Raw genomic sequence first — 16,980 nt, 5'->3', positions numbered from 1 at the left:
TCAGCAGTAGAAAGCTATTTAATTTTCAAAACAGCTAGTAAAACAGGAGAACTATACTGATAGCATTTTACAATGGATGAGATAGGCTTATAAAGTAACACATTTTGCTTTTTACTTTTATAGACCAGGGTTCAAATCTACCATGGTAAAGTTGTGCAGTAAAGTAACTATACTTGCTGGGCGCGAACCGGTGACCCTGTGCGTCTTAACCACAATACAAAAGAGTCGGGATCGTCTGCATTCTTGGTTTTAGAGCTTTTAACCTCTTCTCATCTCATCGTCAGGACAGGACAGAATCTGCAACTGCAATGTATCACACAACACTACCTGTTACACGCGGTTTATCATGATTTCACTCTGCTTTTATGATGTGTACTGCACCTTGCTATGATTTTACCATGGTACACCACACTAATCTTTTATAGGGTAACTGAAATGATTTTGGTTTACTCAATTAAGCCCTCTGTGAGAAGTTGTCCACATCACAAAGCCACCACACAATTCATCACAATTGGCACTGGACAAAAGAATTGGATAGCCAGGGAGACCGAACTGTCTCACTCCTATGAGGTTGGTCCCTATAGTGGAGCTTGTGCTATCACTGCTTGTGCTATCTCACAGTTCTGTGGATAAACATTGAAGTGTTCTGTCTTCTACTTTTCACAAGCACCTTTTCATGAACATCATAATAAAAAAGAATTAAAAGTGAAAAAATCTTGGCTTAGGTATAATTATCTTTATACACATCATATTAATGATGTAATGATGAAATATAAATATCATATACAATATAAATCGAATAGCACCCCTCTCCAAAGAGAATGGTGCTGTAATGTGTTTAGTGTCCACCAGGGGGATTATCTGCCTGTTTTAGCAATTGCTCCCCATCCTATTCTTTTCTTTTTTGGAGACAAACAAATAATGTAGTGTTTTCTGACAACTGTGTGCTTAGTGCTCATAAAGCACTGCAATTGCAAAGAGTGAAAAATATTTATTGCCATTCTGGTATGGTAATGCTTTATGAATATAGACTGTTATACCTGAATATGCATTCAATACATGTCAGCTCAAGACTTATATTTAAAATGCTACTTTCTATGAATAAGGAATTTTGAAAAAAAAAAAAAAAGCAAGCTTTAGGGAATGGCAACAATATTGATTGTCCCCTGTGTCTGCCTTATGGATACAAGAAAAAGTGCAAGGAACATGCTAGGACACGGGGAACCATAGCATGTTAAATGCAAAAGCTATGCAAGGATGACACAAGGCTATGGTTTAATACCTTACACAAAATTTACACAATCCTTGCAGTTTTTTCTAAACTAACATATTGTAGATGCCTTATGAGATCCACAAATTTCTTGCATCATCAAGGTACAGTATGGTCCAGTATAAACATGGCATTTTTGTGCAAAATATGCATGAAATAATTATTTATCCTTGTGTCATCCTTGCACAGTTCTTGCTCTAAACTTGATCTGATGTTTTGTTTATTGGCATTGATAAGAGTATAGCAATGTATTGAACAGAAAATGTACTGAACATGCACAGTATTAAACCAAAAAAAAGACATACTACCTAATGGTTTACCCGAAAAATAAACATCATCAATCATGTAATATTATTTATTTTTTATTTGTATGTATGTGTGTGTGTGTGTGTTTACTGCAACAAGAAGACATTCTAACCTAATTCTATAGTATGATCAGTTGCAAATGCGTTCTGTTTGGTCGGCTTCCGTGTCAATCAGCGACGACGGCTTGGGATGTTCCTGTCTGAACTCGCCGCTGTGTGTGGAGTGCTCTGCAGCTCTGATAGAGGCAGAACTAAGCGTGGTGGTCTCCCTAGTCCTAGCACAATGGTCTTAGGATCTTAGACTAGAGCGCTCGCGTCCATACACTGCAAAGGAGAAAAGAGAGTCGTTTCCATTCAGCGAGACTGCGAGCAACGGGAGGAAACAGGTGCTGGGGAGTTAAAGCAACACAATAAAGAAATTCTTCAGGATCTTCAGAGAAATTGAAAAGGATTTAAAACATTGCACTATTCTCTGAATATAACCATAATAAAACATAAGAAATCCTGATCACAGAAAACAAAATGTCATTGTCGGGGAGAGACATCAGCGGAGCTCAGCATGCTCAATGTGTTGGACCGTATCGCCTTGAAAAAACGTTGGGGAAAGGACAGACAGGTCGGTTCTCCTAAATATGTTTCATTTGCATGACATCATGCAATTGTTTTTTGTATTGTTGTTGGAATGAAAGTCACCGGTGCAGTTAATGCGTTTAAAACGAAGCACGTTGGTTATTATTATTGTTTGTGTTATTGTTATCGTTGTGATAACTAGAAGTGAATTTTAAGTATGGGACGGGTGTTTTACATTAATCGTATTTTCTTTATTTTTTAATTTTTTTGTGTGGTGGTACTGCTTGGTTTATCTCATGGATGTGTTTTGCATTATGGTTTTAAAGTGTTTGAAAACTTGTCAATATTTCATTAAAAAAAAAAAAAAAAGCTTAGTAATGTATGCAGGCTATGGGCTGGTAATCTGGGTGGAACATAATTACCTTGTGTTATAGCACCTATTTATATAGTACAAAGGTTTTTAAAACAAGATGGATATTAATATAGCAGTAGACGTTGCGTAACATTAATGGAAATCTGTATTTTATTAATGTTAAGAGAAAGGAAACTGGTGTAAAATTACACGGCATAAAGAGATGGCAGGTGTGGGTTCATTAGCAGCAATTATTGTTGAAAGATCGAAGGCACCTGGTATTGCCTATAGCCCTGTTTCTTTTCTTTTTGTAAAAAAAGAGAATTTCGTCAAAGGAAACCTATGCGCACTGATTCCTGTTGTGAAGTACTGTAAAAGCAAGTTTTGTGTTTTCTGGTAATGCGTCGGTAATTGATATCTTGTCAATACAACACAAATGGCACACACTATCGTACGAGAACTGGGTTGTGTGTGTTTGAAACTGTCTGGGCTAATGTAAAATTCGAGTGCGGTGGCGGCTAAGGAGCAATATACACTATCACTCCGAACACTGGCAGATGCATATGTGATGCAACATTCATTGTACAGCACCAAAACAGCACCGATTTATTTGCAGGGTGTTTTTGCCCATCTGTTGTCTAAAAAAGCTTCAACGTAGGCGCTCACACAGCTGCCGCTGCTCAGCTCGTTTGCTGTGTGGTTACAAAACCTGCAGTCCCCAAATTTATTCGGGGGGTTTAGTGCCAGTGCCCCGACTCCACTGGAACATCAACACCGACTATTCAAAAACAAAACAAACAAAAAAATACAAACTTTCCTGTGAATCATATATTGAAATACTATCTCGCCGGTTTAGCATTGATTTATTTTCCATGGCGCTCTTGTGGCTTTTACTGTATTCACTGGCACATGCAGGTATTTCCAAGCAGTCATTAGCTGCCTGACACGAGCAGATGTATAGTAATTGGTCTGGACACAATGCAATCAATCATTAAATTTATTATTATTATTATTATTATTATTATTATTATTATGTTTTTGGTGTAGGCTTATTTATGTTTTTTTTCTTTTTAACAAAAAAGCATATACAGTACTGTATTCAAGCAGTCTGTCGTAAACAATATATATATATATATATATATATATATATATATATATATATATATATATATATATATATATAAATAAATAAATACTGGTAGTCTGTTTCAACAGATGTATTTTATTTTCTAATCCCTATATACTGTTGGTGGGGATTGGTGTCAGATGTTATTTAATCATTTAAAATGTTACATTTTGCATACAGCTCAAAAGAATGTTCCATTACACGTTTTAGAGATCTGTGTGGGTAATGTGTACTGTGACGCTCAATGGCTGTTCATTACTATACCTCTGTTTGAAAATGTCTTTCACAGTGTAAGCGTCTATTTAGTCCTTCAGAATGAATTTAATCTCTCGGCATTCTTCATAGATAGTTTGTCTACTGATATTTAAACCAGAAATATTATCAATGAGGCTTGTTCAAATATTTGTCTTGAGTGTGCAAGCTTTTTTTTTTAAATTTGCTTGCCCATCTTTAAATTTGTTATACACATGTATAAATATCCAGTTTCTCCTGACTGGAGAGGTCTGCCACTTGTGAACATGTTAAACGTGCCATGTAGAGGAGGTGGGGGTGGGGTTCTCCATGTTCTGTGGTTTTATTGACCCATCAGTGCTGATTGCTTCCTCTGCTTTGTTAAACTGGAGCCTGTTATTGGAGATGGAGGTGCCTGCCCAGATCTGCCTATTTCACTACAATGCTGCACTTCCATTATGTGATTAAGCAAACACATGTATGCAGCCAGTAGCTGCAGATTTAATCCCCCCTCTTCATACACACATGCAAAAATAAAAGCTTACCCTAAGAGTTTTCTAAAGCAACTCAGGAGTGCTTTTTTGTTTCCCCCTCAAGCATTTTTGATCAATTTATTTTACAGGTTGCCAAACAGAAGTATTAAACACCTGGGTGGTACAAGCTGGTCACATGGGCAGACCTGCACTGCTTGGAGCAAGTGCATCAGGGGGGGTTATTTTCAATTCAAACTTTAGCATTATTGAGTGCAGCATTTTTTTCAAGAGGTTCCTGGGACAGCAGGCAAATCTACCCGGCTCTCAAGTTTAACTAACTGGTTTGACTGCCTAACCCATTGCAGTGGTCTAGTCCAACCCCTTGGCTACCCTGTTGGTCAAGTCTACTCTATCAATGAGTCAGTTTCATCCAAGATGCTGTTTCAGGTTACTTCCACTGAGAATAGCCATAGATGTTTCCCCTGCTACAGTATCTTCTGGTGTTTGTGTACTGTACTGTAATGATTAGATGTTGTACAGCAGATTGTGTTTATAGTGCTGATCCTTTGTTTAGCTCTCCTAGGGCAATCTGCAATTGAACACTTTAAAATAACTACAAGTTATATAAATCCAGCAGTAACTGTGTCTGTTTGACTGAATAGTTAATCGTGTCTCTATGTCAAACCTGGATAAACAAATATCTTCCCCATTATCTATTATTAAATTCTCTCTTCCTTCAGCCCACTTGATAGTTTAAAAGATCTGTACATTGTACTGTAGACTACACTGACTAATCTGGACTAACTAGTTCACTGCGGTGTAAATGATACAATGTAGGTTACATTTATTTTGGTTCCAGTCCTTTGTCTGTGGCTTACACAATTTAATACAGTTGCTTCATGAACAGTCACTTACGGGAAGCTGATTAGAAATCAATAGAAAAAAAGGGCAAGCAGGTTTATAAAATCCCTGCTATCTCATCCAGTGGCCATGCTGGTCCTGATAATGGAATCTGCTCAAGTGGGGATTTCATTGTCCTGTGTGTGTGTGCCTGCGCTTGCACTGCAGTAAGTTTGTATTCAGAATGGGACAGCTGCAGTGATTGGCTCCTTCTGTCATTGTCACAGTAGTACCAGTTCTCTAGGTTGCAGCCTGTTCCCTCCACTGTGTAATGGCTTTTCTGACCTGTTGCTCTTGTGCTGGAGGAAGAAGGTGGTTGTTCTACATTAGTTTGGTTGACTTAATGTAGCTTTTCTTGGCTCTTAGGCTTAAACACTGACAAATTATTGGTTTGTGCTACTCTATTGCTACTGCTGCTGTTCTTTCTTTGCATTGTAATTATAAGAAATCAGCCAGTAGTAGTTACTGATTTGTCAAAGTTCCAGTACATCTTATCCTGTGTACAGATGTCATCCTGTGCATTTAAAAAATACGCTTTTTAGGTTTACTAGCAGTTCCTGAGTACCGTCTTTGTGAGTAAGTTAACACATTGTTCAGGATGCCTCTTTTTTTTAATTTTTTTTTTTTTTTTTCATAAAAGATGTAATTTTGCTGAGTTTGAGCAGCCAGAACCAACACTGTACAAAATGTTATCTCATCCAATTAGGAACATCATACACAGCAACAGTTTGTACACACATTCATAAAGGCAGGGGAACGAAATAAATTGCGCAAACACAGACTCACACACACACACACACACACACACACAGTCTCACGCACACACAGACATATTGGCTTGGCGGGGCGGTGGGGATCTGGGTCATTTTAAATCAGGTTGAATTGGTTCAATTATATGATTTATAACATTGCTACAGACAGATTAAAAAGTGCCATGCTGTAGTTGCCCTCTCATGGCCTATACTGTAAAACAAGAAAATTTTGCGAGCAAGAAATGTTTGCTAATTTCGCGTTTATTAAAAATGTGCAAAATTAATGTGCCGTGAAATATATTATTCATACATGTGCCATACATTAAAAGAAAAAGAAACGTAACGCTTTATTGCAGCAAAAATGGACCTTGAAGGCCATTAGCGAAATTAAGTTGCCGCAAAAATATCCTGTTTTACAGTATCATGAAATCCACTTGCTGCTAGTAGTCATGGTAGTCTGTTGTTCAAAAGTCAGTTGCAAGGCATGTTAGCAGCACTGAAACCTTTTGAGTAAAACTTTTTTTTTTAAAGATGTTTAAAGTCTTGAAAGATTATGGATACCAAGGGTAGGAGTTGGATACTATTTAATTAACAGTGTTGAGCTGAACTGATCTGCTTTCACACATGTAAAGGATTACTGTCTTAGATTCATATTTATTGATATTAATATTTGTCCTTCATCCCCTCAAGAACGAATGAATTTAAGAGATTATCAGATATCCGATCATTGGGAAAGTCTGGATTTGATTAGGTGCTGATTTAAGTCACTCTCCCAAGTTTTTTTTTTCTAGCCCTGAAGAAATCCATAACATTTTACAGAAATCATATTGATGAAGAGGATAATAGCTGAGATGAGTGGAACCTGTCAATGACAGCAGGTCAATCAAGGTGGTTTCCCTATCAGTGACTCATTTTCTATATATATATATAGTGCTTCCACCCACCTTCTCTTATTGATGACTTCACCACATACTGTGTAGCATCCTTTTTTGGCCACTTTTAGGAAGCCGTCTGATAGGGTTATGTGCATTTGTTTGTTCCTTATTCACCTTTTGGCTCTAATGTTCTCCTGTGGAAACACTAACATTGATGTGCCAAAGCGTGAACGATATTGAATTGTTTTCTTTATTTATACCAAGAGCTGAAGTCAACTTTTTTTGGTGATCTAGTTAGAAGTAGTGTTCCGCGGCATATCATGATACCAAAATCCTACAATACCTAATATCGGTGTAAAATAAAAATAAGCTTTTAAAATAAAACTCTAATTGTGTGCTTTGAAAACAATACGAACTAAGCTTATTTCCGCTTAGCGGAAGTGAACCAACTACCCTGTGTGCTCTGACGAAAATTAAATTTGACTGTATTTGACTTTCGTTCTTTTTAGTTTGTGAATCCCAGTGCATATTACTTATAAAAAGGGACAGCAAAGAGAACACATAAAACAGGAATGCGCTAGAAGCTGATCAAAAGGGAGTTCGTAATTACAGTGCATTTGCTAGAAAGTGCAAAAATAAAGTTTGCCGACATGTGTCATTAAAAGTCTACCGCATGTCAGATCTGTGTTGTCCTCCGGCACTATAGATCTGGTGGCTTCGCTGTGGATCAGCAGTGCAAAAAATAACGGATTGGCAGGAACACGTTTCGGAGGACGAGTGTTTCAGCCTCTGTTTCCCGAGTCGCCGGGGGGTTGCAGCGGTGAACCGGGATAAAAATAATAATTGGGCATTCCAAATTGGGGAAACAACCATTGCCGACCGACTAAATTAAAAAAAAAAAAGCAATTATCATCCATACAGTATTGCTTCCCTAATGTACAGTGGTGGTCCCTCTGGAAACAGGAGCAAAGTGACGACAGTCAGCGCAATTTGCTGTGTTTCTGTAAGGAGACCCAGATTCAGGTCAAGGGTAGGAATACAGCTTCTTTTTTTCTTTTCTTTTTTGTGGAGAAATTTGTATGAGCAATCTGGGCTATATGCAGTTTCTTTAATAGGGAAATTCAGACGTATATAATTGTAGTAAGATGTAACAGCATCTGCATGCGTGTGTGTGTCTACAATCATTTTCAAAATAAGGGAACTTTTGTAAACTGAAATCTTTGTGGTCTGAATTCAAATAAATACTTACAGGCATACAACTATTCCACTTTATTATTTGGTAGAATGATAGACTGTGATTTGGTGCTCCTTCTAATTGCTTTTAAAAAGGAAAAATATTAAACAGAAAAACAACCCTGAGAAGCTTCACTATCAAATTATCTCGTGGTCTCAGTGGTTCTTATTGTACTGTAGTTGTAGGTGGCTGATTCGGCAGCAGTCAATAGTTTGTGAACAGGTCCACTGTAGTTGATTTTGATTCGCACATGCAGCCCTCACAGATGGCCAAGTATGTGAGCTTGCCTCGCGCACTGAATGAATGAATGAATGCATGCCTGCCACTGTCCTAAACGTTGCTGGATACAGACGGGGAATGCAGTAACCACAGACCGTACGTGACACGGTATCCATGATTTTAGTAGCTGAAATGGTAGCAATGACCAAACAGGGTTTAACAGAAGCTTTTGAGCAAAATACAGGAGAAAATATGAGAGTTGTCTGAGGGATGTGTCCAAAAAACGGGAGAGCCCCAACAAATAAAGGATGTGTGCTGTAGAGAGAGGGAGATTGGTCTGAAGCCTGGCTCAGCCGACTCACTGATTCCATTGACTTCCATTGGCTCTACAGTAGGTCCCCACCTAGCTGTAAAACTTGTAACCTGCCAGTTCTTAGTATATATTTAAGGGAATGCCCCTACAGCTGAAACTACTAGTGAGAATGTATTGGGTTATACATACTGTATATATGGAATAAACTAGAGATACCAATGAACTTCATTTACAAATTGAACATGATTGTGGGACATTGCAGCTTTAAGCACTGATCACGCTTGCCACAAATGTTTAGACATTATTTCTCTAAAATGATTAATTTACCCAATTATGCTTTGCAGGTTTACGGTATTTAAAATCAATATTGTGCTGTATTCATTTCTTGAGCTTTTAATACAAGCTTGATTCCATTAAGTATAGATCGGCGGTTGTTCTCGATAAGGCAATAGTCAATTTTACACATTCGACACGGCTTCCATTTATGTTCTATCATAAATTAAGACTCTGGACAACCCATGACAAGCACTATATGGTATTTAGCTGTATATATTACTGTAACCTGTATGGTATGTAAATGTTTAGGATTATAAACTGTAAATATGTATGTGAAGAATATAATACCATTTATGTAAGCGCTTAGATAAACTTAACAGTACAATTTATGAAGAAGTATAATGTTAGTGTAATTCCAGGTTTTGGAGGATGAATTACAATAGTGTTTTCCCTTTTGTTTTTTTGCTCCAGTTGAAAAACGGTTTCCTTCACAATAAAATGTGATACCCGTAGATTGGGCCTGTGTAAAACCACAATAATTGGAACTTAATTGGATGCTTCTTTATCCTGTCAGCCTTAACAAGTTTATTCCAAGCAGCTCGCAAAAATAAATGTACCCAGTACTGTACAACACTCTCAGCAAGTTCTGTGCTGATTCACTGATCCTAGTAGAGGCCTGGCTTATTGGTTACTGGAATCTCAGGATGATATTTAGCATTGCTGGCTCACTGTTTCAGCCGCCCCACTCCACTGCAGGTTTAATAGGTATAATGAAGTCATTGAAGAACATGGTTTGAAAAAGACCCGGACTGGAAGGGCCTGATGGGTAATAGTTTTGAAGAGAAATTATTATTATTATTATTATTTATTTCTTAGCAGACGTCCTTATCCAGGGCGACTTACAATTGTTACAAGATATCACATTATACATTATTTCACATTATACAGATATCACATTATTTTACATACAATTACCCATTTTTACAGTTGGGTTTTTACTGGAACAATCTAGGTAAAGTACCTTGCTCAAGGGTACAACAGCAGTGTCCCCCACTGGGGATTGAACCCACAACCCTCCGGTCAAGAGTCCAGAGCCCTAACCACTACTCCACACTGCTGCGCAGAAATGAGATGGTTCTGATTCAACCAATAGTTAAATAGTAGTTTTTAACATGCATTGTTTTCCAGTGCACATACTAGAAGACCTCTGAGACTTTAGGGAAATCGCTGTAGCTACACACAGTTTGAAGTCTATGTTCATCACCAGACTGCAATACAAATAAAATAAAAAAATGAAGTAGGTTGTTTAAAAATGAGCCAAACATTAAACATTTCAAATTGTGTCTAAAGTTATTAGAAAAGTAATTGTTTTCAGTATTTATTTGTTTTGTATTCTATATACACACTGTGTATTCTTATACACGTTAATACTTGTCATTTATTTTAAACCATATTGCTTCTTGTAACCAGTAATCGGAGTCATTACCAATATTCCAAATATGTTGACGTTTAAACATGTCAAAGTGGAACCGGTTAGAAAACTAAACACAATTCTTACACCCCTATTCTGTTCCGTTTCTATGGTGATTGAAGTTTATCACGGAATATTTGTAGTTTTCCTATACTTTTCCCATGGTTATACTATGCATTTACCATAGTTTACCCTAGCTTGCCATGTTTATTAATAAAACTTACCCATGCTTTACCATGCTTTCACTATGCTTTATTAAACTTTTCTGTACTTTTACTATGGGCAGTTTTTACAAGGGTAAAGTTACTTGGTTCTCATCACAGCGTTGCCATCTGGCTACTGCAGCCACTGTGTCTCCGCCGAGCTGCATCAGACCTAACAGAATCATCTTCACCATTTTGACAAGGGCCTTGCCATGTACAAACCCATTCAGCCCTACAGTGCAAATAGAAACGGGCCCTTAAAGACGAACGAAGGGACCTCGGAAATCTCTCAAGCCTGTCGGTCTACCGGTATATGAAGTGCAAATTTAAAATCTCCGTTTTAAGCTGTAGTTATAAAGAGAACTTTGTGTGCAGAGATTGAAATTTCCATTGCAGAGCAGTTTAAGGTCTTACTGTGAGTTTAATAGACACTATATACTGTAGTCTACAGGTTTAAAAGTATGTTTTTATGACTTCTAATAAAGCCTATATCCATTTCCTGTTTTAATGGCTTGTTGCAGCCAGTAAACTAGGACAGAACCTATATCAGTTTATTACGATTTTTAATATCCATTGGATGTTTTATATTCTCTGGTACCATTTATGCAATAAATTACAATAAAAATAAAGCTGAATAAGTCTTTGAAATCCTAAATTAATTGCAGTTATTCATTTTTGTTTACAAAGCAGGACCTGTCCTCATTCAAGGCTTGCTGACCCATTATTAAGAGGGAATTGTCTTGTGTGCAATAAAAGAAAAATGTAATTTGAGCCAAACTAATAAGCAGTAGCTCCTTGTGGAGTAGTAGAAAGAAAAGAAAAAGCAAGCGTTTTGTTTGGTGTCATACATGCTCAGATTTACAGGTGAGCAGGAAGATGTTGGGAAATGTTGTTCTGAGAGGTCCATGCGGGTACAAGCCATCTTGAGGCAGGGAATGCAATTTTAAAAAAGTGGTCAAAATGTAAATAATAATAATAATAATAATTTAAAACAATACACACACCTTACCTAAACAGTTACAGCAACACATGGGAACATGTTACACAATAAAATAAAAAAGGGCCTTAAGTACCCTTTAACTTTAGGCATCATGTAAATACTGGACTGGTTTAATCTGGATTTCCCTGGCTGAGAACAGAGAGTGTCTGCATCACATCAAAACATCAAGCGCTGCCTTGCTGCAGGTAAAAACACCTGCTATATCTGTTAAGGTGATAGTGTCAAGAAAACTCAGCCAAATCTGTATCTTTTCTGAAAAATTATTATTATTTATTTCTTAGCAGACGCCCTTATCCAGGGCGACTTACAATCGTAAGCAAATACATTTCAAGTGTTACAATACAAGTAATATTTGACATACCATTCAGCTTTCCATTGTTATTTCACGATTAGGTAAGGCACAAATCCAGTTAATTCACAGTTAAGTTATATTTCACGGTTTGTTCATGAGCTAGATATTGACATAAAGAGGAAAAACATCAATATTAATCAGTTGTGTATTTATTTTAAATGAAAGGATAGAGCAGACCACATCGGTGATGGATGAGTTGATAATAAAAATGCACTTTATTGTAAACTCACACCATATTGTAACTATTCATGTGTTTATGGAAATCCTGGATAAAACTTAAACTTTAGATACTGTTAAAACGATTACTGTGTGCTCATAAAAATACCTTTCTAATTTGGAAGAGGATCTTTGAGTCATGTGCCAGGACGATCGACTCACTGGTACTGTACTCATGCCCACTGATAATCGGTATATTGCAGACAGGTTATTGTACCTGCTCTGCAATCCGTTCAGCCAGGATATTATTACCTGTGTCTGTCAACTCAGTGAATCACAGGTGAGTCAGGCATTGGAAAGAAGGGAACTGGTGTAGGTGCTTATATTGCCAATTGGAGAAGTTACAACTGCGGGTCAGTTTGTTACAAAGGTGGGCTATTTTAATGTTTGATGAGACTATGCTTGTGAAGATTCTGTTCAGCACGCCATGCAGTTTGCTTTCCAAAGGCTCTTTGGTATTTTCCCTGTCCTGGATTGCTTGTGAAGCTGCTACCAGAACTGCCACAGCTCCAAACAGGTTGAGATGATGTAAACCCCCAGGCTTTATTTCCAGTGTATGCTGCTCCGTCTCCTGAAGTCATTAATGTTTCTCCTTGTTCAGCAATGTTTCCCTGGTTTTGTATTGTAGACATGAAAAAGAGCCTCCATTCTTTGCTAGGAGTGAAAGAGAATTTCATTGCCAAAACCCTGTAAGCTGTGGCCCCTGGCCAGCAGCATTTTGCTATTAATATTTATAGTGATTGCAGTGATTTGTATGCTGTGATTATTTAAGGTGGTATTGGTAAATTATAGTGGAACGTAATAGAGTAAGGTTTTTATTTTTATATAAATATATAATGGAGTCTGTTCAATTGATCTAAACTGTCATCTACATTCCATCATTGTTTAAATCATTAAAGGGTAATTTGAAAAATCTTTTAACAGTGTGTGTGTGTGTGTGTGTGTGTGTGTGTGTGTGTGTGTGTGTTACATCTCAAGTACAACAAATACATGTTTTGGTCACAGACACATTACTGTACCATACGATAGATTTTGAATGTTTAATCTGCTTCTTTCTGGTCAATCTCTTCCTTTGTCACATGGCCCCCCCCCCAATGGTATACCAGAGTGAGGCCAAGCAGTCACTGCAGGCTTCAAAGTACCAGGCTTGTGAAATCAATGGTGTGCTGCTTTATAAATCGGCAGTACTGTACAGGGTTTTCAATTAGTTTTAAGGTATGTGGCACTTGCAAGGTAGTAAGATCTCATAGTGGCGCAATGCGCTGAGGGGGGAGAGTGTGGGAGGGGATTGAAATGGGATTTTTATAAAATGGATTAAAATGTTGCATTCTGGCGCATTTTTACATGGTATTAGCATGTGCTAGACTAGTAGTGGTCTGCTTGTAGTGTCTGACAAAATACTCCAATTAGTGCAATGAAGGAGCTTTATTTCAGCACTGCTCACAGCAAGGCAAGACCAACAAGAAGAAAAACTGACTTGGAGCATCAAGGCCCTGCAATACAAGACTTCCTAATTACAGTCGCAAGTATTTCTGTGGCTTCTGTTTTCACCTTTCTGGTCAGTTCTGGTCAGTTTTTTCCCTGCAACAACTGGCCCTGCTTTCATACAAAACTCACGCCACAATACTGTTTTTCATTATGGTAAAGTCTTCAATTACAGTGCTTGCATCCTTGGTTGAAGAGTTATTGTCAGCTCGTCATCTAACTAGGAAATCCGCTGCGCAATGAAATTATCCTTAAACGCCTGACGGTAAACAACGTTGCAGCTGCTAAAGAACATGTACAGACGAAAAATCAGTTTGGGATTTGAACTTTTTATTTAGGCACTCTGCGATTTGACTGGCGAAAGATAACGTTGGTTTATTGGAGTTCACAAAAAAAGTAAAATTATTGAGCTGTTTGCTGCATTACAGCCTTTTATTAAAATATTTTTGGTTATTGGCACATGTGGAACACACAAACCTTGTGTGTTTTTATTTGTGTTATTCACCTTTCTAAATTTATTGAATGCAATTTGTTAATTTTAAGCTTTTTTTTTTTTTTTTTTACACAACAGTACTAACACACGTCCAGTCACCACCACAACAACTGTTGTATGAAACCTGGGGTTACTGTATTCTGCTGGTGTTAATACAGCACCGCTCCGCACTGAAGTATTTGTGTATCAGATGACAAGGGCTCAGCTGATATCCCAGCATGTTTCTCTTCTTAAAGGCATACAGCCTCTATGCATGAACCCGCAATATCTCTGACAAACACCAGGCTACACATATTGCAAGAAAAGGAATGTGTTTTTTGTTGTTTTTTTGGTGCATATGTATAGCGATTATGTACTGAAAGTGACCCTAAAATAATCGTAATATTTTTTTAATAAAAGTAGCCAGTAAAAATATAGTATTAGGCGGTGGATCACACAGATCGCCAACTTATTTTGAAAACCATGATTGAATAAGGTCTCTCCTTTAAGTACAATACGACTAGGTTGCTTGGTTCTCATTTTGTATCTGGAAACGTGTGCTTTTGAAAAATTTCAATAATGTAGTGTTACTTACCCATTGACATGGCTTAGGGATGAAATTGGCAATAAAAAGTACCTTAATGTGAATCATTGCCATTTTTCTTAGCAGTTTTGTCTGGCAGTTTAATAGACTCCATCTAAGTTTGGAACCGCAGGCACTGACTGCTATTTTGTGCCAGCAAACATTTCCTTTTCTTCTTATTTTTGTTTTGGAAGAAATGTTGCCACTCACCACCAAAGTAAGTGTTCTTAATTTTGATGCTGTATCATTTGGTTTAGATATTGAAATGTAGCAGTGAATTCAAAATACAGTTTTACAGTTACATTTGAAAAATACCAGCCCTCTGGCTCTTGTGTAAAATGCTACCTTTTTAAACCTCTGTTTTGCTTCGTAAGCAATTACCATCTACTGCTGCAAGTAATGACACTGTGGCCAGAAGGTTGGTCTAATGTATAGGGAACAGACACAAACTGGTCAGTTCACAAAGTTATTCTTAAACTGCAGAATAATGTAGTCAGCAGACTCATATTATTTTTGTGTAAAACTGCATACACTGTTTAAAAATAATTCTAATTACTCCATAGTCTACCACTGAGTGCTTTGTAGTTTGGTAAACCTATTGAAGTATGTCCTCTGCCAAATTTAGAAAATATTTCTTATTTTAAGACTCTCTTTACTATAAGAAAAATAATAATTGTAATACTAAAATAATAATATCTAATTTTAGGAAAAAAGTCTTGAAATAGGAAAAAAAAATTGGCAGCATAGTAAACATTTAACAAATTATAAATTGTGCACAGGGAAGGTTTTATTAAATCCCAAATGCATTTTGGGATTTCTCCTTTTGCACTGTGCCCTCTCATGGATTATGTATTTGGAGAGGACCATGGACTAATGTAGGGGGTTTATGTTAATGGACTGATGATGATGTTGCCATCCTGAACAATAGATTCTGCCTCACACGTGTCTCAACTCACGCAGCCCTGAATACACTACCACTGATTCCATTGAGGGCCCCCTTCCCCCTTCGTATTGCCCAGATTTCAATGGAGGGACAAGATGGAAACGGAGAAGCTAGTTTCAGTGCTATCTGGTTATGTCTTTTAAGTTAGGCAAGTCTAACAAGGAGGCAACTCCCATGTGCAAATACATCAATACATACAGTATGAACACCTTGTTGTTTATATAATGCAGTAAATTATTATAGCGTTTATGCAATTTTATATTAAATACAAATGCCACATTGTTACATGATGCACATGCCCCCAGCAATTATCGGTGTCTGTAACCTGAGAAGGTTTGGAAACTTAACTGTCTTTTGTTTTTTTTGTTTTATTTTCCTTTTCACAATTGTTTCCCTATTTTGCCTTTATCTTATCGTATACATGGGAAGGGTAAAGCCAGCCTTTGCAGTTACAAATGGAGTCCAGATATTGGTGTGTATTTTAAATGTTATGATAGCGGAATAGAAAGTGCTGGGAGGTGTGCTGGCTTTTAATTCTTACTCTATACACGGTTTGGTGTGTTTGGTTTTATTAGATGTGTGCTACCAGTTGCTATTAAGTTGAAGCATAATAGTTTTTCAATTTATTTTGATTTACAAAATGGAAAACGCAATCCAATTTTTTTTTTCATGGGTTATAGCCCTGGTCTCATGTTTAGGGTTTTTATCTAGAACCACTTGGTAGGCACAGGTTATTGGCAGTATCAGAATATGGGGATAATTGGAAATGTCTGTTTTTATGTACAGTATGTCACACAAGTTTATTGAATAGTGATCCATCCATACGTCTAGTGTTGTTTTTTTTTTTTACATTTACATACAGTGAATGTAGCTCAGTGTGATCTACTTTTCCATGATCCTTATGATACTACTTTTGTCATTACAGCTGTGGTGGGGAATGGATGTATAAACATACTGTATATTGTTGCTTTGACCCTAACTGTACAGTTGCCTGATCCTTGATAAGAAACTAATATGTCAGTTAGCAACTTGGTTATTAATGAGTACTTGGCCTTACCCAAGAAAAGACATTACTGGTATTATCTTTCTATTTTCAGTGTAAATTGAGAGTGGGAATTCCTGTGGCTGTTCCAAATCAATGTGGCTGTATTCCGGATACAGATAGCCTCTTGTCATAGGATGCACCCATTCGAGGATGAATGTCTATAGCTTTTTAACTAATATTCTTCTCAAATTTGATTGAGCGTGTACATTTTTAGTGTTTGTATGAGCCAGCAATCTGACTCCACCATGTCAAAGGCAAACGTCTGCCTCCCCTCTTCATATTTCCTAATGTACTACAGTATATGCCCCTGTCTG

General features: G+C 37.3%; 1 protein-coding gene across 19 annotated transcripts in view; it reads left to right on the top strand.

Moving 5' to 3' along the window:
• The first annotated feature begins 1,719 nt into the window (after window positions 1–1,719).
• LOC117431964 (serine/threonine-protein kinase BRSK2-like) overlaps window positions 1,720–16,980 on the top strand; it is a 213,987-nt gene continuing 198,726 nt past the window's right edge. For 9 of the 19 annotated variants that reach the window (XM_059001922.1, XM_059001918.1, XM_059001925.1 and 6 more), the window contains exon 1: window positions 1,721–2,191. In XM_059001922.1, the coding sequence (XP_058857905.1) occupies window positions 2,098–2,191 (94 nt within the window). In that variant the 5' untranslated portion in view covers window positions 1,721–2,097. Of the gene's footprint in view, window positions 2,192–16,980 lie in introns of all 19 variants that reach the window. The other 10 variants (XM_059001912.1, XM_059001916.1, XM_059001915.1 and 7 more) reach the window with 2 other exon arrangements.

The sequence above is a fragment of the Acipenser ruthenus genome, chromosome 27 (genome assembly GCF_902713425.1).
Source record: "Acipenser ruthenus chromosome 27, fAciRut3.2 maternal haplotype, whole genome shotgun sequence".
In the NCBI taxonomy this organism is placed as follows: Eukaryota; Metazoa; Chordata; class Actinopteri; order Acipenseriformes; family Acipenseridae; genus Acipenser; species Acipenser ruthenus.
Note: the sequence above shows the minus strand (reverse complement) of the source record. Positions and strands in the feature narration are given on the sequence as shown.